This window comes from Peromyscus leucopus, chromosome 22, assembly GCF_004664715.2.
Source record: "Peromyscus leucopus breed LL Stock chromosome 22, UCI_PerLeu_2.1, whole genome shotgun sequence".
NCBI lineage: Eukaryota > Metazoa > Chordata > Mammalia > Rodentia > Cricetidae > Peromyscus > Peromyscus leucopus.
Window position 1 is genome coordinate 4,015,188 of NC_051081.1, and position 25,985 is coordinate 4,041,172.

The 25,985-nt window shown below is 40.4% G+C and overlaps 1 protein-coding gene across 1 annotated transcript; it reads right to left on the minus strand.

The window, feature by feature from the left end:
• Nucleotides 1–13,793: 13,793 nt before the first annotated feature.
• LOC119086442 (zinc finger protein 501-like) lies at nt 13,794–20,811 on the minus strand. The gene is made up of 3 exons (XM_037197990.1): nt 20,782–20,811; nt 15,809–15,935; nt 13,794–14,962 (listed from the first exon to the last, which is right to left on the minus strand). Exons 1-3 carry the CDS (start codon nt 20,809–20,811, stop codon nt 13,794–13,796), a joined length of 1,326 nt encoding a protein of 441 aa, XP_037053885.1.
• Between the last annotated feature and the right edge of the window lie 5,174 nt (nt 20,812–25,985).

Sequence of the window (25,985 nt, forward strand, 5' to 3'; positions counted from 1 at the left end):
AATAAAGCACTGAAAGAAAATCATGAAAAAGCAATGAAACAGATGAAGGAAACAGTCCAAGACCTGAAAAGGGAAATAGAAAAAATGAAGAAGACACAAACAGAGGGAATGCTGGAAATAGAAAATCTGAGTAAACAAATGAGAACTTCAGATGCAACTATAACCAACAGAATGCAAGAGATGGAAGAAAGGATCTCCGGCGTTGATGATACAGTAGAAGAAATAGATTCATCAGTCAAAGAAAACACAAACACTAAAGCCAACAGAGTCATGACCCAAAATGTCCAAGAAATTTGGGACACCATGAAAAGACCAAACCTATGAATAATAGGGATAGAAGAAAGAGAAGAATACTAACTCAAAGAAAATATATTCAACAAGATAATAGAAGGAAACTTTCCCAACTTAAAGAAGGAAATGCCTATGAAGATACAAGAAGCCTATAGAACACCAAACAGATTAGACCCCCAAAAAGTCCCCTCGCCACATAATAATTAAACAACTAGATGTACAGAATAAAGAAAGAATATTAAGAGCAGTAAAGGAAAAAGGCCAAGTGACCTATAAAGGCAAACCCATCAGAATAACACCCAATTCCACTATGGAGACTTTGAAAGCCAGAAGGACCTGGACATATATAATTCAGACACTAAGAGACCATGGATGTCAGCCTAGACTAACATACCCAGCAAAACTTTCAATCATCATAGACGGAGTGAACAAGACATTCCAAGACAAAGCCAGATTTAAACAATACTTATCCACAAACTCAGCCCTACAGAAAGTACTAGAAGGAAAATTCCAACCTAAGGAAGTCAGATACACCCTCGAAAACACAGGCAATAGATAAAGTCACATCAGTAAACCCCAAAGAAGAGAAGTCCACACACACTACCACCAAAAAATAACAGGAATGAACTACCACTGGTCATTAATATGTGACAGGATACAAGATTAACTCCAATAATTAGTGGCACTTCCATATACAAATGATAAGGAGGCTGAGAAGGAAATCAGAGAAACAACACCCTTTACAATAGCCACAAATAACATAAAATATCTTGGGGTAACTCTAGCCAAACAAATGAAAGAACTGTTTGACAGGAACTTACCTTCTCCACATTTATTCAAAATAGTACCTGAATTTCTAGCTACAACAATAGGAAAACTAAAGGAGATCAAGGGGATACAAATTGAAATGGAAATTTCAAAGATTCATTATTCACAGATGATGATAGTATGCATAAGTGACCACAAAAATTATATCAGGGAATGCAAACTGCTGATAAACACCTTCAAATAATGGCTGGCTACAAGAGTAACTTAAAAAAATCCTCCTATATACAAATGGGATGTGAAAGAAATCAGAGAAACAACACCCTTCACAAGAGCCACAAATTATATGAAATAACTTGGTGTAATTTTAAGCAAGTGAAAGATCTACATGACAAGAACTATAAGTCTTTGAAGAAAGAAATTGAAGACCATATCAGATGATGGAAAGATAACCCATGCTCATGTATTCACAGGATTAACAGTATAAATGGCCATCTTGCCCAATCCCCATAGAAATTCCAACACAATTATTTATAAATTTTGAAAGAAAAATACTCAACTTCAAGTGGAAAAACAAAAAATCCAGAATAGCAAAATCCCATCCTGTATAGGAAAAGAACTTCTGGAGATATCAACATCCTCAATTTCAAGCTCTACTACAGAGTTATAGATATGAAAACCTCATGGTATTCACATAAAAACAGACAGATTGATCAATGGAATCAAACTTGAGACAATCATAAAGCCACACACCTATGTGTTGTTGGTTGTTGTTTTACTCATTGGCTTTTTGGGAGGACACACCACCCAGCTCCCAATGAAATATATATGAAGCCTTAATATTTCTTATAAATGCCCAGCCTTAGTTTGGCTTGTTTCTACCCAGCTTTTCTTGACTTCAATTATCCCATCTACCTTTTGCCTCTGGGTTTTTTCCTTTTTTTATTTCTGTATATCTTACTTTCACTCTCTCTGTGGCTGGCTGTGTGGCTAAGTGCCTGGTCCCTAGTATGCTCCTCTCCTTGTTCTTGCCCCTTCTTCTACCCTTTCTTCCCAGATTTCTCCTCCTATTTATTCTTTCTTCTTGCCAGCCCTGTCTATCCTTTCTCCTGCCTTGATATTGGCCACTCGGCTCTTTATTAGACCAATCAGGTGTTTTAGACAGGCCAAGAGTAACACAGCTTCACAGAGTTAAACAGATTCAGCATAAAAGAACCCCATACAAATTTGCATCATTAAAACAAATGATTCACACCATAAACAAATGTAACACATCTTAAAATCGTATTCCATAACACCTATGGAAACATTTTTTTTTAAGGGAATCAAAATTATACACTGGAGAAAAGACAGCATCTTGAACATATGGTGCTGGTCTAGATGGATGTCAATATGTAGAAGAATGCAAATAGATCCATATCTACCACCTTGCAGAAAACTCAAGTTCAAGTGACTCAAAGATGAAATAAAAAACTGATACACTGAACCTGATAGAAAAGAAAGTGAGGAATGGCCTTGAGTTAATTGGCACAGGAGATAATTTTCTGAACAGAACAACAGCACAGGCAATAAGAACAACAATTAATAAATGGAACCTCATAAAACTGAAATGCTTCTGTAAGACAAAGTACACAATCAACAGGGCAAAATGTCAGCCTGAAGAATGAGAAAAGATTTTCACTAACTCTACATCTGACAGAGGACTGACCTCCAAAATATATAAAGAACTCAAGAAACTAGATATCATCAAACCAAATAATCCATTTAAAATAAAGGCTACCGATCTAAACAGAGAATTATCAGCAGAGGGATCTCAAATGACTGAGAACCACTGAAAGAAATGTTCAACATCCTCAGCCATCAGTGAAATGCGAACAAAAACAACTCTGAGATTCCATCTAACACCTGTCAGAATGGCTAAGGTAAAAAGCACAAGTGACAGCTTATGCTGGTGAGCATGTGAACCAAAGGGAACACTATTACATTGCTTTTGGGAGTACAAACTTGTACAGCTACTTTGGAAATCAATATAATGGTTTCTCAGAAAACTGGGAATTGATCCACCCCAACACTGAGCTATAACACTATTCAAAACATACCTAATGGATGCCCCATCAAATCAAAAGGACATTTGTTTGCTTAAATTTGTTCATAGCAGCTTTATTTATAATAGCCAGAAACTGGAAACCACCTAGGTGCCTCTCAACCAAAGAATGGATAAAGAAATTGTGGAACATTTATACAATGGAATATTAGTCAGCTATTAAAAACCATGACATCACAAATGGATGGAATTAAAAAATATAATCTCAAGTGAGGTACCCAAGATCCAGAAAGACAAAGATGGTATGTACTCACTTATAAGTGGATATTTATTGGTGAAATTATTATGGCCACTCCTCATAGTTAAAAGGAAGATTTATTTAGTGAGTAACTTACAAAAAAGAGAAAGGTAGGTTGTGGGGTCTGGGGAAGGTATATTGAAGTCCAGTGGTGTTCTCTGGGGCTCTGCTCTGTCCCGTCTAGGGTCCTGGAGCAGAGAGAGTGCTCGCCTATCCAGGTCTCAGGTCTCCAGGTGCCTCCCCTCACCCCGCCTCATAGGCGTGACAGTTGCCAGAGTTTCAATGGGGGTTGGAATTTCCAGATCCAAGCTGGAATGGCTACCCACTACAGATATTAGCTGTAAAGTAAAAGATAGCCATGCTACAATCTACAGACCCAAACAGGTTAAATAACAAGGCAGGCTCAAGGATGGTGGGTACATGAATGTCCCTGGGAAGAAGATTTGGAATAGACATCACGGATGGAGGAGGTGGTGATAGGGGCAGGTAGAGGAAAATTAGGTGGGTAAAGAGGGTGGGATAGAGTACTGGGAGAGACAACTGGAACTTGGGGGGGCATCTCATGGACAAGCAAAAATCTAGTACAATGGAAATCCCCATAAATCTTTGAAGGTGACCCTAGCTAAGACTCCTTGCAATTGGGATATGAAGTTTGAACTGGCTATCTCCTGTAACCAAGCAAGATGTCCAGTGGAGGTATTGGGACACCAATCTAGCCACATAACCTTCAACCTACAATTGGTCCTACCTCTAATATGTGCTGTGGTAAAGGTTGGGCTGAAATTGTGAGAGTGGCCAAGTAATTACTTGTCCAGCTTGAGTCCCATGCCAACAGAGTGAAACCATCCCTCACAGTACCTGGAGACCCAGGACCCAGAAATCAAAGTCAAGGAAGGATAAAACTAAATATGTCTCACAAAAAATCAATGAAATGATTCTTAGTTATATTCTGCTATACTCATAGATTGGTTCCTAGCCAAATTTTCATCAGAGAGGCTTCAACCAGCAGTTGATGGAAACAGATGCCGAGACCCTCAGCCAAATATTAGGCAAGTCTCAGGGAATCCTGTAAACGAGGGAAAGGAAGATTCTAAGAGCCAGAGGGGTCAAGGACACTACAAGAAACCCTACAGAATCAAGTAACCTGGGCTCACAGAGGCGTACAGAAACTGATCTGACAATGAGGGAGCCACCATGGAACTGACCCAGGCCCTCTGCATATATGTGACAGTTGTGTAGCTTTGTCTTCTTGTCGGACTTCTAACACTGAGAGCAGGTGCTGTCTTTGACTCTTCTGCTGGCTTTCGGGAACACAGAACTCATACTGTGTGACCCCATCCAGCCTTCAACTTGATATGCCATGTTTGGTTGATATCCATGGGAGGCCAGCCCTTCTCTGAACAGAAATGGAGGAGTCGATGGGGGCAGATGGACTGGGAGTAGAGGATGGAGCAGACACAGCAGCCAGGTTGTAAAAATAAATAAATAAAAATTAAAAATTAAAAAGAGTTGCCATGTTTGTGGTGTCTCTTCCCAGCACTAGAAAGCCTCATTAAACACTGGGTTACAAGCATGAGCCAAACACAGTACATTCACCAAGAGTTCTGTGTTACATGAATGACCTTCCTACAATACAAGCATCATGTTTGTTAGGCTACTCATGTCAGACTTGCACAGTACATGCACCATGTATAGCGATAAGCTGATCTCAGTCTCACACATTTCATGTACCATAAGTACTGCAATTATCCCAGAGCATATGAACCATGAATGTTGGGTTATTTCCATGGGACCACCACCATACATGCACCATGAATGCTGAGTTATCATCTTGAGCCTCACACAGCGTGTGCAACTTGAGTACTGGGTTATTGGCATGAGCTTCCCACATTTTATGAACCATGACTGCTTGATTGTCACACAGTACATTCATACGGATGGTTGGGATAAAGGCATGAGCCTTCTGGCACAGCCATAACTGATGGGAACAGCAAACACCAAAAACCTAGCACAGCAACTTGACAAAGATCCAGCAGAGCAAAGTCAGATAATTGCCACCATGACATTTTTGGTTTTGATCTCCACATGTTGCATACTTGGGGGACTTTTAATATTTTCACAATTTGGGGATATAGGATTGATGGAAAATTTCTTAAGAATCATTTATGCCTTCTCCCAGGAGTACTGCTTCTATGCTTCTCCAGGAAAGTCCTGAGCGTACCACCCCTCCCGGTTTTAGAGAGATATCCTTATCTACTTGAAGGTCTTCCTTACACCTGGGAGGTTATGACACACATTAAGAAGCCAGAGATCTCTTTGTGAGGCTCTGAGATATTCTTGAAACATCTTCCCCTATACTTACTCAGAAACAAGATAATCAAAACAAAGTAAACTTTAAAAGGTCACCAAGGCTCAGTGGGCTAGAGGATTTGGCTGCAGATCAGACTACAAGCCCCTTCCTACTATACACTCAGGTGTTTATGTGGCATATACAGCAACAAAGTTAGATGAGCAGAAGTTACCTCTGCCCTACACAGAGACCTATATTGATGAGCAAAGAACGGTGTGGAAAGATGATAAAGGAAAGTGTCAGGACCTCCCTTTGTTAGAGAACTTAGCTCATGCAAAGCCACTGTGTTATCTTGTGACCAAGGAACAAATGAAGGTCAGGATTAGATATATACATAAAGTCTGTGAATATATAAGACACAAAACATTGTATTATGCCATATGTTGAAAAATAACTGCAGCAGCTTTGGCCTTAGGATGCTTCTTGGGCACTCTGGTCATTAAGAGTTAATGATACACTGGTTGGGACAAAGCAATCTTCCCAGCATGGCTTGGAGGTTTTTTCTCTGTCTAGTATCCTTGAAGCCACAAGAAGTACCAGCCTTAGAACAGGCTGTCACATGCCTTTGTATTCTTAAAAAATTGTTTTTGGGATTGATGATTAAAAAATATTATAAAAGATAATCAATTATAAAAGATAATGATGACTAGACTTGAGGGAAAATAATTGCAAAAGATAAGTTTTTTCTGTCATGGTTTATCAGTGATGACTAAACTTATGACCCTAGAAGTGCAAGAGAAAAGGTTAAACATATGACATGATCTATGTTTAGAACAACATGAATCTAATCCTACTTACTGAATTCTGTATAAATAAAGAAGCATTCTGACTGCTGGCTAGTCAGGCTGCAAGATTCTCTCTATCATCGTGACTCACTCATCCTTCCCTTGCCAACTCCTTATCCCCTCTCTGGGACATGGCCACCACCAGGGCTGGCCCAGGCAGCCTAGAACAATGATACATGGTTGCTGCATTATATCCATGAGCAAAGCATAGTACATGCACCATGAATGCTGACTTACAGCCATGAACCCACTGAATACATTCAACATGCATGTTGACTTACTAGTTTGAGTTCTGCACAGGTCACTTACAAAGAATTCTCTGTTATTGGCATGAGATGCCCACAGTACAGTGCAGCCTAAGTTCTGGATTACTGTGTTGAGTCTCACACAATACATTCACAATGGGTGCTGGGTCACAGACATAAACCTACCACAGTACAAAACCATGAATCCTGAGATCCAGATGTAAGCCTCCACAGTACATGCACCATGGGGGACAGATTGAAGCCATGGAACCCCACAGTACATGCAACATGAATTCTGGGTTGTAGGCATAGCCCTCCTAGAAAAACAAAAACACGTTTTCTGGGATACTTCTGTTAGCCTCATACAGTACATGCATTACAAATATTTGGATACAGGCATGAGCCTCTGACAGTACATGTACCATAGGTGCTGACATGCTGGTGTCAGTCTCACACAGTACATGAGCCATGACTGCTGCATTAAGGTTGGATTCTCCCACAGTATATGATCCATAAGTTTTGAGTGACAGCCATGGGGTCAACACAGAACATGCAAGAAAAATGCTGGGTTACAGGCATGAGTATTCTACAGACATGCACCATGAGTGTTGGTGCAACTATTCCACATTTCATAAACCAGGCATGCTTGAGTAGAACAGCCTTAACGATGATTGTTGAGTTATTAGCCTCAGCACCCAACAGTACAAGCACCATGTTTGCTGGTTAGTAGGCATGATCCTGCCAAAGTTCTTGCACTATAGATGGTGGTACATGTATGAGCTGCCAATAGTTCTTGCATCCTCCATGAGTGCTGCATTACATTCATGACTAAGCCACAGTACATCCTCCATAAATACTGGCTTACAGTCATCAACCCAACACAGCACATACAGCACCAATGCTGACTTAGTGGTCTGAGTCTCACACAAGGAATTCTATGGTATTGGACTGAGGCACCCAGAGTACCTGCCCCATGAGCTTTGGATTACTGAGTTCAGTCTGACACAGTACTTCCACAAAGATAATTGGGGGAATTATCTTGAATAATAATTAATGCAGAAAGATCCAGGCATAACCATTCCATGAGCAGGTGATGCTAGGCTGCATTAAAAAATATACCTAGCTATATATGAGCCTGTGAGTGAGGGAGACAGTAAACAGCTTGTTTTCTGCTTCACATTTCTGATTAACTTCCTGGCCTTATCTCCTTCAATGATGGACTGCAACATGGAGTAGTATGTAGTAGTATTTAAATCTTTTCCAACAGCAGTCTCTCAAGTCTCCAGAAGAAAGATGGGGCCCCACAACGATGACTCTACCCAGTCCAGAATGACACCATGGTATTCATAAACATTACTCAATGATCAATCCAAGACTGAAAACTCTCCAAAATAGTCCCATAATAAGATGGTCCATCATAATACCCTTCTAGCCAGAATCTCATACAACCCATTACTCTGAGACTGGCTGCAGAATCTACAGTTAGTCCAACTGAGACCTAACTATCTGAGCTTTCTTACAGGACCCCACAGATAGACCATCATCCCTTGAAAAGCAAGAAGCAATTCTAAGAAAACAATGCCCCTTTTCTCAAAGGTTGCATGCTTCTCAGGGTTATGGATAATGGTTATAGGGTTGGGGGTGGAAGAAAATATTGGGCTTGGGACTCTCCTTAAGAAAAGAAAAAGGAGAATGAATAGGTATGGGATATTAAGGTAGATTATTGTATATAATAGTAAACTAATTTAGATTTAGAAAAATATTAGCCTTAGATAGATTTTACTGTTATGGATTCTTGTATATTGATACAAATGTAAATTATTTTTATATTCTTATTTAAGATAAATTGTATATTGATACAAATGCAGAACTATAATTGTTGTAATGTACACATATTTCTACTTTTATTTAAAATGTTCATATATTGATACAAATGTAAAATTATATTTGTCATACTGTATGTATGTTCTGCCTATGTTTAGGATATTTTGTATATTGATATATATTTAGGATTATTGTCATATTTCACTATACATTCCTACCTCTGCTTTAGCTATTTTGTGTATTGCCAAAATTTTGAGGTCATTGTCCTTCTACTGTACATATGCTTACAGACTGTTTACCTTGTTTACCTAACAAGCCTTAGTCCTTAGGTTATTTAGGTAGATAAACCTTACAGATTTATAGTCACCTATGCTTGTCTTCTCTATAGTTATGTTAGTTAGGTTGTCCAGATTTAGAGATATATAGGTCAGATGGACAGGTGATCTTGAAACACTTCATAGACCAAGAGAATATGGCATTTTAATAACCTAGAATTCTGTTGACGTGAGACATGATTATGTCTTAGAGCACCGATTTGAACCCAAGAGAATGTTGAGCTTCTAAGACATTTCCATTTGTAAGTTGGTCTTCTTCTTGGCACAAAATGGCCTGCTCAGCAAAGAATTGTTCTTGTGTTGACTGCTGACAGTAGGAATACCGTCCCTTCAGAATGAGTGGGACACCAGGATAAGTGACTACTGATCTCTGCCAAGACAGGATAACATAGTCTTTCAAAACACCTGCTTCTGAAAATGATTTCTCATATACTCTAGGCCTGTAGCCAATTTGAATACACCAATGATGCTGAGAGGCTTTAGTTGACTGTCCAGGCTTCCAGCTGTCTCTGTCTACTCTTGCAAAATTCCTGGAAGTTGCTTTAGTTCATCTCCTGTTTTCTCAGATGTTATTATGTTCCTTCTCAGGTCTTTCATGGAGTTGAAGACTAGACAGTTACAGTTACAATCTTCTCATATCTTAGCTAGAACATATTAGTGCTTGAGTCAGAATCTTCAAGGTAGGACAGCTATTGTAATCTCAGAAATTTGCCATTAACCTACGTTCTCGATATTTCTGGACATTTAGCATGTCTTTCTTGTTTAATGTTATTCTTGTTGACTGTAGTTCAATTTTTATTTGTGTTATTACCCTCTGTTTTTCCTGGACAATACTTGATAATTATTCTTATTGTATATAGTTTGCATTAATATTAGACCTTCTCATTTAGACAAAAGGGGGAAATCTCATGGTAATTGCTCTACTCATGACCTTGGGCTAAATGGACCAAAGGAGGTGGTACTTCCTGCCCTTACCTTTTGTAAGGGGTTGGAGAAGTGTTACATGCCCTTCTTCCTGCTCCTGTCTGCAAGGTAGTTTCCATCCCAGCTAGATCAGAGGATGACTTCTTTTGTCTACTCCGTTCTGTAAACATGAGTGTATTTCCTCAATTTATATCTTAATAAATTCTGTTATTATTTATTAGACTTATAGACTTACTTAATAGTCTCACATGGATTGATCATAATAGTAATAAGCTGAAATAATTCTTTCTTCTTCAGGGTGCTTTTGTCATGGAGTTTTATATGGCAGCAGGATAAAACTAGAGTACATGCATACATGCTAACTGATACACAGATGCTGAATTCCAGGACAGAGGGACTCAGGATGTTTCCCAGTTGGTAGAATATTTGCATAGCATGAACAAAGACTACAGTTTTATCTCCATTATCTCATAAGTCAGGAGAGGTGGTTCACACCTATAATTCTAGTAGTAGCTAAATGAAAGAAGCAGGATCAGGAATTGAAGGTCATCATTGGTTGTAGTGAGTTCAAAGCAAGCCAGGAATTAAATAAACAGATAAGAGAACAGAGATTCACTGGAGGTTCTAACTGATCTACTTCTTTTAAGCACAGAGGCAGAATAAGGGCAGGAAAATGCTGTTTTCCATCAAAGGATTGTAATTGAGTCACTTGTCTCACCTGATTAAAATGACCAGCAGGTCTTACCCTCATCTCAAATCTCCTCAGCAGAAGCATTTCTGTTACAACAGGTAACATGAGTTCTCTAGAATGCCAGCAACTATGTCTAATTCATCTTGAGCTTTCTTTAATGCCAGATAAGCTTATTCCCCTTGGGGTACATGTAGAGAGCAGATGAAGTTTTGTTTGAATGTATATAGTTGACCAGGGCATGGTCATACCAAGGATTCTAATGTCTCATTCCCATGGGAATGGCAAAGTCTTTCCCTGTTCAGTTTTGAAGAAAAACAAAAGCCCTCCTAAGGACTACATATCAATGTTGACAGCATGTAAAACTTACAATCACAGCTTCCTTCTCCAGGCCAACTACAATCTGACCCAGCTTCCCTAACAGAGACACTACCACACATCTCCAAAGAGAGTAACACTATGCTGGAGAGTTTTATGTCAACTTGACACAAGATGAAGTCATTTGAGAGGAGGAATCTCAAATTTTAAAAAAGTCTCCAAAAGGTCTATCTGTGGGCAAGCTTATAGGACATTTTCTTAAGTAATGATTGACATGAGAGGGACCATAGGGACCAGCCCATTGTGTTGGGTGCTATCCCTGAGCTGGTGGCCCTCGTTCCTATCAAAAGACTGGCTGTGCAATCCCATAATGCACAATCCGGTAAGCAACCCTCCACAGCCTTGCATCAGCTTTTGCCTAATGTTTCCTGCTCTCACTGTCCCTGATGAACTGTTATATGGAACTGTGAGCAAAATAAACCCTTTACTCCCCAGGTTGCTTTTCGTCATGGTGTTTTATCACAACAGTAACCCTAGGACACCTGGCTTCCCCATTTAGCTGTATAAAATACCCCAGCTCCTCAGTTCAGATGTATTATAATACACACACACACACACACACACACACACACACACACACACACACACATACACAAATGCTGAGTTTCCTTAGTTTCCAGGCTACAGCTAGTTGCCTCCATAAGAGGCCATGGACCTACTCAATACAAACTTTCCTGTATGTGTATCTTTCATTTCTTCATTCCCTGCTACTCAATTAAGGTTAATATGTAAGCAAAATGAACAATAAACCTTTATTCATGACTCCATCCTCACCCATTAGGTGCAAGCAATACTTCAAAAATCAAGACCACTTTTGTAGGCTCTGAAGGACTGTCTTTGAGAAAAAGGAGGAAATGAGAATTCCTACTACTAGTTCACAGACAGGATGTTTATTAGCTCCAGGGAAGTATCTTGGGAAGGAGCATGCTAGAAGCAGAACACAGCACATGGAGCTCAATCCAGACATCAGGTAACTGGTGCTGAAATGAGCTTCACATTGTTTAGCCAGGTGGCCACACCTTCCACCTGGGTTGACATCAGGGTAAAACTTCATGACCTTGGACTAGGATGCTACCTGCAGCTGAGGCAAATCCTGAAAGTAGCTTGGAAAGCAAGTATGTCCACTAAGGTTCCTCTTAAGAAGAAAGAGAAGAAACCAGTAAGAGAAAGCAACTGTAAGCCAGACCCTAGCGTAGGACTAAAAGCTGGCCCTGTCATTTACCCTCTTGTTCAAGGGAACTCTGAGATAAGACTGCATCCTCTGCAGAAAAGCACAGTATATTGGTACTTGTCTATTTGCCCAGCTATCTAGCCATTTAAAAATTATCTGCAGCTTGGGTGGCATGGAAGGGAGCTGACAGGAAGAGCCTATCTCCTAATATTTTCAGGGTATATCAGCATGTTATAGCAAAATAAACTTTATCCTATACTCACTTGTAACCAAGTCAGCAGGATCATATTAGAGGTAAAGTTTGCAACTGAATTGAGATCTAGGAACTCCAATGCTGACGATACAAAAAGGGTTCCAAAAGACATTTTCATAGTTACTCAAAAACAAGAATTCTCACCCGCAAAAATGCATGAGAGGTTCCTTTTATTTCTTAATTGTATTATCCTGGTTTGTATCATGTCTACAAATCTATATGGATCTTCCATAATTAATGTGCTAATTATGTTGATTAATATTTTTCCTACTGCACTGTTAAACTAATTTTCTTCACACTTTTGGGGTTTTCTAGTTGTACATGACCATGCATATTGTTGCATTATTTCTATTTTTAGGTTTTCATTGGCCAAAATCAGTATTTTAAAGGTGGATAATAGTTGAGTATTACTATTGGTGTGTGTGTGTGTGTGTGTGTGTGTGTGTGTGTGTGTGTGTGTGTCTGTTTCTTTGGGATCAATTTTCAGATGAATCTACACTTCTAGCACTAGTTTTGACAAATGCAATGCATTTGGGGGGTTTCCAGAGTGGGCTTTATAAGGTGCACTAATTAATGTCTTATAACGAGGAACTAATTTAACAAAACTGTGAACCAAGTGTTTTCTCCTTAACAGCAAATTTGTGGTAGACAAAAGTCAAAAGTTTTGAGGAAAATTTGTGGGTTCATTAAATGTTTTGTAATATCACTTTCTAAGAGAAATGAAACATGCATATATATTTACTCATAAAAAGAGAGAACTGTAAAGGAACAAAGTATGGATGTCACTGAAGTTCACCTTGTTGAATGAATGAGTTTTATTCAGGTTACTTACAGGAATATGTGAAAGGAGTTGCTTACAGTAATAAAAGGGGCTCAGACAGTTGCTACCATGAAACTCCAACCCACCTTGGGATACAACTTATGAACAATGGACACCCTGAGCCCACTACTCATGTGTAGGCCTGTCTACATGTTGGAGGGTATCATTTCTTGGTATCTCAATTCATCAGAGCTTCTTCTAAGCAGCATTATTGGTCTGAGTTTTTTCAGGGGGCTTAAGCATAAGAAATCCTATCAGTTTTGCAGACTTCCTGATGATATATGAAGGTGTTTTTTTTTGTGTTATTACCTTCCCATCATGATGAAATTTTGCAGTCTCCAGAAAAATTTTAATTAACATTACCTTCCAGTTTTTACCACTTTGCACAAATTATGCAGTCTTTGAGGTTAAGAGTAAAATGTTTTAATGAATTTTTTTCTACATTTAGAATGTTTTCTCAGTGCAAACTATAGATATTTTTTAAGAGTTCAACATTACATAAAGGCTATCTAATGTTCATAATATTTTCTAGTGTCTTTTAAGGACAGAGCTTGGAAAAAACATATACAAAGTCATTTCCAACAGAAACTTTTCTCCCCAGGATGAATTTTCTGATGGATTTTTAACTGTGTCTGCTAGCTAAAGCATTAGTGGCATTAGCTACAAGTTTCTCTCCTGTATGAACTCTCTGATGTTTTTCAAGAGTTGAGGCACACATGAATGATTTCACACATACACTACACTTGTAAGGTTTCTCTCCTATATGAAGTTGCTGATGTATTCTAAGTTCTGAAGTACTTGAAAAGGAGTTCTCACATTCCCAACATTTGTAAGGTTTTTGTCCTCTATGAATTGTCTCATGACTTCTAAGACTTGATCTATATTTAAAGAATTTCTCACATTCACTACATTTGTAAGATTTCTTTTCTGTATGGCTTTTCTTATGTGACTGAAGATTTGAGTTACATGCAAAGGACTTTACACATTCATTACATTTATAAGGTTTTTCTTCTGTATGAAGTATCTGATGTCTTTTTAGATGTGAAATATATGTAAAGGATTTCTCACATTCCCTACATTTGTAAGGTTTCTCACCTGTATGAATTCTCTGATGTTTTATAAGAGTTGAGCCAGATCCAAAGGATTTCTCACATTCCCTACATTTATAAGGTTTCTCTCCTGTATGAGTTCTGTGATGATTTTTAAAATTTGAACTATTTGTAAATGACTTATCACATTCACTGCATTTGTAAGGTTTCTCTCCTGTATGAATTCTCTGATGATTTTTAAGAGTTGAACTACATGTAAATGACTTGACACATTCACTACATTTGTAAGATTTCCCTCCTGTATGAATCTTCTGATGATATTTAAGAGTTGAACTATATGTAAATGACTTCTCACATTCACAACATTTGTAAGGTTTCCCTCCTGTATGAATCTTCTGATGATTTTTAAGAGTTGAATTACGTGTAAATGACTTCTCACATTCACTACATTTGTAAGGCTTCTGTCCTTTATGAGATTTCTGATGTGTTCCAAGATTTGAGCTACATCCAAAGGATTTTTCACATTTACCATATTTGTAAGGCTCCTCTCCTGTATGAATTCTCTGATGGTTTCCTGTAGTACCGCTGGTGTTATAAGGTATACACTGAGATGATTCACAAAGCATTTTGCCAAGGTCATTATTGTTGTAAGACTTCTTTTGGATATTCACGTGCTGATAGACAGCACTATTTGATCCTTGATCCATGATGCTTTCATATTTACCACATATGCGATGTTTCTCTGGAAAGTGAGAACAAATAGGGCTGAGAGGAACTGATGAATGAGTAAGAGATTCAATATTTGAAGTTCCCTCAAGTTAACTAGCATTTGCTAGAAGCACAGCTCTCAGCATAGGCCTTCTGTGTTTTACTATCACTAACTGAACAGTGATAAAAACCACTCTAGTCTCCATTAAACACAAGGATCACTGAAGGGGCTTCCATCCTTACATGAAATGGATATTTTGAAGAGGCAGGAAAAATGGGTGATTGAGAAAGCATCATATGTGGATTATTTCTATACAGAGTCATACTGTGCAGCCTTGCCTGACTAGGAACTCACTGTGTTTCCCAAGCCGGCCTGAAACTCATCAGTTCCTCTTGGTTCAGACTCCCTAATGCTAGGATTAAAATCATGTTCACCAAGACTAAAGATATAGACCAGATTCCAAAAATTAATCAATAAAACAAACAAAAACAACATAGCTACCACAGTATTTTCTCTATTTTAAAACTTCCTCATTTTTTTAAATCAAAAGAGGTGAATAGTTTGATTCAATAGTAAAACAAAAATATTCCAATCACTAATAGTACTTTACTGCATTTCCATTTTCTGAATATTCAATAATCTTTAAACTTTGAAGTTTTCAGTTAAAAACTAGTTAAGAGGGCTTGACAGATCACAGTAAATAGCATTTGTTGCTTTTGCAGAGAATGCAGAAAAATGTAAAAGAAGTTATGTTTATTACCAGAATTTCCCTCATTTCTGGTAGTCATAGAATGTTCATGGAGTTTACTTAAAAATAATCACAAATAATAGGTAAATCCAAACAATGAGTCAGGAATTCTACAAGAAGAGCATTCTTACCTACAAAAATGAGATTTCTGTAATTCTCCAACATCACATCAATATATAAAGTCCTCCAAGCAGAATCCAGACATTCCCACTCCTCCTGGGAGAAGTCAACATCCAAATCCCTGAACGTCAACAGACCCTGTAATAGAAAATTACCCATTTACCATGTGCTTTGGGCAAAATGCTTTCCTATGGAAAAGAAACATAAGGAATGACAGACACTTTTGGGATGCAGATGAGGCATGACAATTATTCAAAGACTAAAGTTTTTTAGAGGTTGGACAGAAATGGGTTAGCAATTTTAAGCACAAGCTGCTCTTTCAGAGGACTCACATTCAATTCCTACTACACAACTGAGTTTAACTACACTTCCATGGGATCCAATGCTCACCTCTGATCTCTGCAGGCAGGATATAGATGGCAGTCATGCATATATTTTAAAGTAAAAATGAAAGTTAATTTTGAAGAAAGATACTTTCTAGAATATTCATACTGTTTTTAAAAATCTTTATAACATAAAGATTTGGCAAACATTAAACTTTTAGGGAATATGAAATAACTATTTGAGGTATAGATGTGTACCCTCATGAGGGGCATTTTGATATCAAACATTATCACTGTGTCTAATCTCACATGGAAAAGTTATGATAAGCAAAACTGCTTCCAAATGTTTCTCCTATAGTCCTGCTCTCGTATGGCTGCTGGCTCAATCTGAATCTTGGCCTCACAAGATGCTGTTCTAAAATGCTCAGTTGGGATACAGAAGCCCAGGTTCCATGCTGCACCCTCTGTAGAACAATGTGGAAGGCAGAATTCAGGGATGAATTCAAGTCAGTGAGGTCTGTTTTTTTGTTGTTGTTGTTTTTTTTTAATTTTTTTTTGTTTTTACTGATGAGGAAGATCAGTAAGAATGCATAAATCCCATGTTCTAAAATACACAACAAAGTCAAATAATCTGTGATGTTAAGTTGTGACACTACTTTGACTACCATGAAATAAATAGAAAAATCAGTAATAGATACTGTTATTCCACAAGCCAATACAGATGAGTAACAATTTCAGAAATTCCATATATGGTTTTACTACAGAATAGTTTATTGTATTATATACAAATAGAAATTTGTATAAATAACTAGCCTGTGTGACAATGCATTCAGATGAAGTAGAAATATCTTCTGGGATCAATAAGAATGAACAAAGTTTGCCAAAATTATACTAATTCTTCATTAAATATTTTGCTGCCTATGAGATCAGCTCAACTTAAAATTTGAATCTTGTCATTTTAACTCTGTTCTGTTCAATATTTGAGCTCATTCATCTAAGAGAATTTTAGAATGCATGAAAATTGTCATTTTTTATTGTTCTTTCATATTTCACAAAGAAGACACAAGGTTATATCCCCACTTTTTCAAAAATGTCCATGAGAAATGTAAAGCTGGAGGCTAGAGAAAGATTTCAGTGGTAGAAAGAACTTGCTAGAATATACTTTCTAGAATATTCATACTGTTTTTTAAAATCTCTATAACATAAAGATTTGGCAAACATTAAACTTTTACCCAGTTCAATTCTATCTACACATGTGGCAGTTCACTACAGTACCTCATTCCAGTGCCAAGTGTCGGTGCCAACCTCAGGACACCAGGCAGGCATTCAGTACATATAAAAACATGAAGAAAACATACACATATGCGAATATATTGTATTTAAAAGAAAGAAATGAAAACCTGTCCATAGCAACCTCACTTCAGAAACTCCACCTCGGTAATACAGTAACTTTGGGGAAACAAAACCATAATATGAGGGAGCATTCCTCCTCCCAAAAGAAAAGAGAGCAAAATCATTAAGAGAGGCATTCACTGAGGCTAGAAAATTGATGGGTTATGCACAGCTCCAAGACAATTCATTCTAGAAACGTCTTACTTCGTATTTCACATGATGTAATATCAATATGGGGCCTGGTTTGCTTATGAAATGCACCGTGGTACAATATCTAAAAACTAAAATGAAGGACAAAGAGAAATTACTAATCTATTGAGAATTATCCACTGACTATTGGAATCAAGAGAATGATAAGAGCAAGAAATCTCCTATGACAAAGATATTTTAAGTATTCAAAAACTGTGATCCCAGGCCAAAACTCAAACAGAGACCCCCTGCCTGACCAGTGGCCATGCAGGTCACCAAAACTGCAGGTATGCCATCTGCCAGAGGACATTCACTCACTCTTTAGTTGCCTGACCACCCTCCTCTCAACCCCCTCCCATCTTCACTGTGGTGTCATGTCCCTGCCCACAACTCAGACAGAGGCCCCCTACTTGACAAGATGTTATGCTGGCCACCAGAACTCTAGATAGGTCACCCACCTGTAGACCACCTCCACTCTCTCAGTGCCTGCCCAACCTACCCCCAACATTCTTTACCCTCCTCCTTGCCCTGTCCCAGCCCCTGACTCAGGCACAGACCCCCCTGATTGACCAGAAGCCATGATGGTCACCATAAGACCAAGTAGGCCACACACCGACAATATTCCCCTCATACACTCAGTGCACTTCCCATTCTCAATTCACCCACAACACCTCCTCACCATGTCTGAACCTCCAGCTCAGGCAAAATCCTGTTTGCCTCCCCAGCCACTAGAAACCCAACCTTCAACACATGCTTAACCACAGGCCACATCAACCTGGAGACCAGAGATAATACAGAACCCAAAAAACATCCATCCAGCAAACATAAAGTCAGAAACTGACACCTGTACCTATAATCACCACAAACCCAGATGCCTAGATGCCAGCCCAAGAGCACAATCAACAACAGCCAAGGCAATGTCACCACCAGAGCCCAGCTATCTTACTACAACAAGTCCTGAGTCTCCCAACACAACTGAAGCACAAAAAATAAAGACATTAAAACCAGGTTTATGAAGGCAATAGAAGCCCTTAAAGAGAACATAAATAAATCCCTTAAAGAAATCAAGAAAAACACAAGCAAAAACATGGAGAAAATTAATGAATCCATTAAAGAAAGACAAGAATAGAACAGTTGAAGGAAATGAATAAAACTTTTCAAACTTAAAAATGGAAATAGAAACCATAAAGAAAACACAAACTGAAGGAATTCTGGAAATAAAAAAAAAAAAGGAGGTAAGTATATAGGAACAAAAGATGCAAGGATCACCAGGAGAAGTCAACACATGGATGAAAGAATTCCCATGCAGGACTTGCCCTGCAAAGGGGAAATAGAATAGATTTTGCCAGCTGACTATGGGCAGGTGGTAATTGAGAAATGATCTACCTCAAGACCCAGCTATAATACTTTTGTGTATATACCCAAAGGATGCTCCATCCTACCGCAAGGGCACTTGCCCAACTATGCTCATAGCTGCATTACTCACAATAGCCAGAAACTGGTAACTGATGTCCTTAAGCCAAAGAATGTATAAAGGAAATGTCGGGCATTTATACAATGGAGTATTGCTCAGCTGTTGCAAATAATAACATAATGAAATCTGCAGGTAAATGGATGCAACTAGAAGAAATTATCCTGTGTGAGGTAACCCATATAGCAAACACAGTATATACTCACTTAGAAGTTAGTTTTAATAACTTCCAGAATACTGTGAGAGTGACCCTAGGGAGGACTCCTAGTAATGGAAGAAATAGAGTCTGAACTGGCCATATTCTTTAACCAGACACCTTCCAGTGTTGAGACTGGGACACCAACCCAGTCACAAAACCTTCTACCTACAATCTATCCTGACTACAAGATATGCAGGGACAATGGAAGTGTAGAATTTTGGGAGTGGGCAGCCAGTGATTGGTCTAATTTGGGGCCCATTGTACAAAAGTGAGTCCATGCCCAACACTGCCAGGAAGACCAGGAAGCAGAGGCTGGAAAGCCCAAAGACCTGCAACAGAAAAAAACAAAACAAAAACCAAAAACCAAAAACCAACCAAACAAAATAACATGTGTTCCAAATGATCCAAATTATATTCTGTTATACTCACGGATCAGTGCCTAGCCTAATTCTCATCTGAAAAGCTTCTTCTGGCAGTTTATGGGAACAGATACAGAGATCCACAGCCAAACACTAGATAGAGAGTCCAAATTGGAGATCCCCATGATGTCCCTCCCCTCAGAGTACAAGACCTGTTCTTTTCCGAAAGGAACTGGAGGAGGACAGAGAGGGAGGTGGGGAAGTGTGGGAAGAAACTGGGAGGAGTGGCAGGAGGGGAACCACAGTTGGTTGGGATGTGTTGTATGCGAGGAAAATATAAATCAGAATTAAAAAGCTGAAATAGAAAAACAAACAAACACCTAACAGGCACATCATCACTGAATGATATCAAATGCCAATGAGAAAAAACAGTATACTGCAATCTGCAGCTCATCATAGAAGCATCAGTTTCATGGCAAGAGCAAGCCAGACCATTCCATCTATCTATCATCTGCCCACTCTATACTGCTGAAACATTTAGTATTAGGATTCAGACAGTGAGTCTCTTCTAAGTCTACTTCTCAATAAATTGTTCGGTGATACAAGGAAATAGATCCATGTATTTGCATGGCCACATTCATAATCTTGGTTCTGGAAACCTGACCATCCCTGAAGCGTAACCTTTGTGGCACATCAGACTTTCCTTTATCACTAATATATAAGGACACAGATCCATCCTCTGTAGGAACTGTAGGGCAGCAATATATGTCATTCATCATCATTCACAATGGACTCTCTTTCACAACTGCAGGTCTTAAGTCTATGAAAAATATTTGCCTCACAGTAGTAATGGAGAGAATATAAAATAGAACAAGGCTGTGCTATGTAGGTGACATGATTTAAAGACAATTTTGATAATCAGAGAAGAAAAAAGAAAAAAAGTCATAGGAATAAACACATCTGATGACATTGTCCAAGGCAGAGTACTAAAAGCCTTCATGACTTCAATATCAAAATAATTTTCAAGGAAATATATGGACACAACACTTACCTGGTGCTCATTTACAGGAGACACAGCCATTCTCCTTGTTGATCTTCTCTGAGTTTCTGTCTCTGGAACAAAGACTGGAACTCTTGTTCACTTTTCACATCAAGGTGTAAAAAGCACAAACCTACAGATACTACAACCATGTTATGTGTGTTATGGACAATGTCATACCGCAGGAAAAAAAAATCCAAACACCCAAATGATACCAGGTCTTGTCAACATTTCTACAGAGAGATCATGTGAAATTATACTTTGAGTGCTAAAAAAAAAATAACTCTCAGGTGGTGGGAGTCATCACAGCCTTCTTTCTGTTTCTACACCTGGCTATGGGAACAATATTCTTATTTAGGGAAGTTTTGTGACCGTATGGGCATAGGGCTGTACTGTCTGCCTGCTTCCTGCTCATTGCCTTCTCTCCCAGGGTCAATGAGCAGAGGTCCAAAAGTTTGCTCTTCTAGCCGATTTCTGCATTCTTCTGGTCTGTGCTGGGCGCAGATATCCAGGTCCCAGGGAGGGAGCCTCTGCAGATGGACTTGTCAATGGGGGTTCAGAGTGGCAAGGGTGCACAGGTTCTTACTGACAGCTCTGACTGATCTCTGCTTAAGCCAAGCACAAGAAGCTCCTAGGCTGAGAGAGAGCTGTCTCTCTGCCTATCACAAGGATGGGGGGTGGAAGCGGCAGGCCCGACTGGTGTATATGATCTGATGATGTTCCTTCTCCCTTCGTTCTTGTATGACTGTTCTCTGTGTCTCCACACCTTGTTATCTTCCTGCCTTTTTACACTGACGGAAACTAGATGCCTTTGGAGGCTCTCTGACTAAACAAACTTTTCTCCCTTCACAGCTCCCTGTGACCTCCCAATGCTTAACCCCTTGGACAGGCTAGAAAGCTGGCAGCCTGGGTCTAGGGCTTGACCATGGCCCTGTGGACCTGGGTATAAGGGGAAGAAGGAACCCTTCGGCCTCAGAGGGGCTGAAGTTAAGGGACAGGCCTAGAGCCAAGACAACCACAGTGTTGCCCTGGTTTAGAAAGGCCAATTATTTTTTCTTTTCTGCTCACTTTTCCTTTAGACAAGATGTAGCCCACAGTGACCCTGCATTCCATATGTCCCTAAAGATGACCTTGAACTGCTCTTGCTGCCTTCAGCTATCACGTGCTGGTATTGCCGGTATGCACTACCATGTCCTGGATCTGGGGATCAAATCCAGGGCTCTATGAATGTTAAATAAGCACTGGGCTGACTAAGCTAACTCCAGCCCCTTTCTAATTTCAAAGGACAGGAAATGGAGTTTCCTCTTCCCTGTTACATTCCTCTCCCCCCAAACACTGTCCACAGCTCCTGGAACAAACAGCTAAACTGGCCAGCACCACCCCTAGCTCCTGGCTGTCCTCCCGCATCCCTGTGCAGGAAAAGGCTGGGGCCTGGGTTCTCCCTTACCTTGGCTCCAGGACCTGATGGGAAACTGCTGGAAGAAACTGAAGTATGGCGTTGGCTTCTCTTTTAGCCTGAAACCACCAGAGATTCTGCCAATCCAGGCCCTTTCTCCAACTCAGGCCCGCCTCCTTGTCTACTGACGTCAGGATGTCAAGGGGGTGGGCAAAGGCAGCTCTGAGATCCTATTCCTTTAAAGCAGAAGGATCTGATGGAGGGTCCAATCTGTACTTTGTCTTATTAAGTGAGGACCCCATACACCAGGGGGTGCTCTCTGCAGCCACCATGGTGCTCCTCCCCTTTGGTGTGAAGAAGCGCCCTGCTCTCTCCTGCTACCATGCTTTCCTGTGAATGGAAGCCTGGGCTTCCAGCCACTGGCAGCTCTGGAATCTGCCCTATTTGCATAGGTCCTAAAGGCCCTGGAAACTGGCCCTGGCTGACCTTGGAGTGAGCCTGCTGCAAGTCTGCCCAGCCCTGGATCCACAGTGTGCAAGTCAGGGGCTAGGCTGGTAATTGGTGGCCACATATGGGAGCAACAAACCCTGAATGCAGATATGTTAACCTTCAGCTTTCATACACTGTTGCAGGGTCCCGAGCATCTGCATGGTGGCGGGTTGCTTTGTGGGGGACTCAGCACAGCCAGAGAGTCTGCTCTATACTACCTGTCCTGGAAGTCTTTCTTAAGGGGCTTGGTTTGGTGGAGTTGTCCACGGTTGGCAGGGATGCTTGAACCGACTGTGCTTTCCTTTTTCACATTCTTTTAAAGATTTATTTATTTATAATATATACAGTATTCTAATTGCAAGACAGAAGAGGGCACCCGATCAAACTATAGATGGTTGTGAGTCACCATGTAGTTGCAGGGAATTGAACTCAGTACCTCTGGAAGAGCAGCCAGTGCTCTTGACCTCTGAGCCATCTCTCCAGCCCTTCAGATCTTTTCTATGCTCTCCCAGTGGAAAAGGAATGTGGGCGCCATGGGCCCTGGCTCCCAGCCCCCGACTGGGAGTGGCTGCAGCCTTGCTTGCTTGACCTTGATCAGATGTCCTCCCTATTCAGATTCCCTACCGGTATCCACCCTTCTGAATGCTTAAGGGAAGTTCCTTGTGTCCTCCCTATTCAGATTCCCTGCCGGTATCCACCCTTCTGAATGCTTAAGGGAAGTTCCTTGTTGTGTATCCTGCATTTTGGGCGTTAACTACTTAGATGTTAGAATGTAGAACATTGAGTCTGGAATGTGGACCATTGACAGCGAACTTCTGCCATCCGGGGGTTCCTCCATTTGTGCTGTAAGCCTGTACGTATTTAAGGTTTCTTCCCTCTTTCAATAAACGGCATTCGACATCCAATCGTACGGATGACCCGCTGTCTCTTGTCTCTATTTTTTAATCCGCAGCCCTTCGCTCGGACATGGTGAACGGTTATCGGTAATGCGGGCGTTACCGCTACAAAGGAAGAAAACTTGAGAGGGGGTGGGTGCAGAAAGATTCATAGGCTCCTCCCCACCAGAGAGCTCAGATTGTTTTGCCCAGATGCATAGCAGTGGGAGGGTGTAGAGTGGGGTGCCCTCCTTGTGTGGCTGCTCCCCATGCATACTTTTCAGTGACAAGGATGGCTGGGGCCACCATTTACTTGGGTTCAGGCCTATGCACGTGTGCCAAGTGAGCAATCATGGAGGAGCTTTTACCTCATAGACTCTTTGCCCTGAATTAGTTGCTCCTTGAACACCTCCACTACTGTGCCCTTGGGTTTTCTTGTCCTGCTGGAGGGAAGAGCAAATTCTTTCAAACGGCTTATGTCCACCTGGAGCACCACACAGAAATGGCTGCTATTTCTGTTAAAAAATTTGTTCTTCACTCAAAAGAAAGATTTCTAATTAATCAATTTCCTATTTGTAAGTTAACAGGGGTCACATGGGGGTTCTTAATCTACTTAACTCTCATTCAGGATTTTTTCCAAGGTGTATCAGCTTCTGATCCACGTAGCCATTCAGAAATTCTGACTTTCCATTTGTTAAGAACCAACTATTGTGAATTTTTCCAATGCCGAGTTTTCTTCTCACTGTAGCTTCAACATCTTTGTAAAAAAAAAGTGGTAGTTCTTCTCACTTGAATCTTCAAATCAATGTGAACTCTACTTCTGAATAAGGACTTAATTGTAAGAGATGCACTTTTAGATTTTGAAATGTAAAGGCGTTGTGGTCCATGGTAACACATGATCCTTTCATTCTTGTTTGACAGAAGAGGAGGTGGAGACTTTTGCCTTTCAGTCAGAAATTGCTCAGCTCCTGTCCCTCACCTTCAGTACTATCTATTCAAATGGGAAAATTTTTCCTTTGGGAGTTGACTTCTAAGGCTTAGGATGTGGGTATCCTTTTGTGTTTTTCAACCTTTATAAAAATGATAGGGGAAGTGTAGTGTGAGATGTAGTGGGAGTGGTGGGGAAGAATAGTTCAGAAGTTGATCCCCAAAATTGTCACAAGTTTGAAAGTCTAAAGACTGTTTAGACAAGTGGAATAATGTGGCTGGGTATATGTATTTATAGGCTTTGGACAATATTCCATAAGAGGGTGTGAAGGCCTAGACTTAACTTTACAGGCCCAAGAATATGCCATGATACCTCGAATGGATACAGAGCAGTATCCTCCTGCAGACATCCTGTCTGCTGTTTAAGGGAAAGCTTAACAGGATCCAGATACTCCTGCAGACATCCTATCTGCTGTTTATACAGGAAAGGAAAGCTTAACAGGATCCTGTCTGTGTTTTATGGCCCTTGGAGATATCTAGATAATCCTGCTGAGCAGTCCAGATAATCCTGTTCAGTGGGTTGTGGTTCCCTGCCAAAAGTCTAGACCAATAGTTTCAAAAAATCACCTTGCCCCTTCTACGCAATCCCAAGTGGCCAATCCCTGGCTTGTGGTTTTTCCCTATGAAAACCCTCTGCACCTGGTCTCATGGCCATCGCCACATTTCCTTCCATCTGCCATGCGGTGGCCCAGGTGGAACCTGAATAAAAGGACCCTGATGTGCTGTGTTGGAAACCAGCTCCTTGATGGTCTCTTGGGGTTTCTCAAAACGGGTACAACAAAAGTTTGAGAGACCCTTCCAAGTAGGGCAGGAGTAAAGAACAGAAAAATGAAATCTTCCTCAGCCCTCAGGAACACAGAAACTGCAGGTGAGTGGGGCTTTTACAGCAGAAGATGCTGCTCTGGGCTCCAGTGCTCTACTCTGTACTCTGATGCTGACAAAGCATTTTACACTTGAGCCCTTTTCTGAAAAGTTAAAGAAAATTAGAGTGATGAGAACAGTGACGATGTTTGCAGCTCCTTAGCCCCTGTGCCCTCCTGAGGGGACTGTACCACGGAAGTGTCTAGTTGGCCTCCCTTGGCCCACTGCAGAATCTCCACTGGACAGAAAAAGAAACTCTTAGGGGTCTGGGTCAGGTCAAGCATAAGCTCATTCCTTTCTAGGAGCGAGCCTCTCAGATAGCCTCTGTTTCCTCCAGCTGAGCTTCAAGGGCAGCTCAGACCACAGGCTTACCCATTTCTAGTTCAAGGGCTCCACAATCCTGCATCAGTCAGCACAAGGCTGCTGATGCCCAGAGGACAGGCCACATTCCCATGCAAACTGGCTCCCAACACACAGGCAAGTTGGAAGCTGGGAGGCCCCTGCTCTGTGCACCTGGTGTCCTTGCCTGAGTACAGGTATAGGGGGAGACTAGAAATGCATGTTCCCTCAGCTCCCTCCACTCCCCAGCTTGAGCAGCCATGGGGCTC

Coding starts and splice junctions, on each gene's coding strand:
- LOC119086442 (XM_037197990.1), bottom strand. CDS start 20,811: ATGGCTGTGTCTCCTGTAAATGAGCACCAG. Junction 15,936..20,781: donor CTCCTGTAAATGAGCACCAG/GTAAGTGTTGTG, acceptor TTTCTATTACAG/GGTCTGTTGACGTTCAGGGA. Junction 14,963..15,808: donor CAGAAATCTCATTTTTGTAG/GTAAGAATGCTC, acceptor CTCACTTTCCAG/AGAAACATCGCATATGTGGT.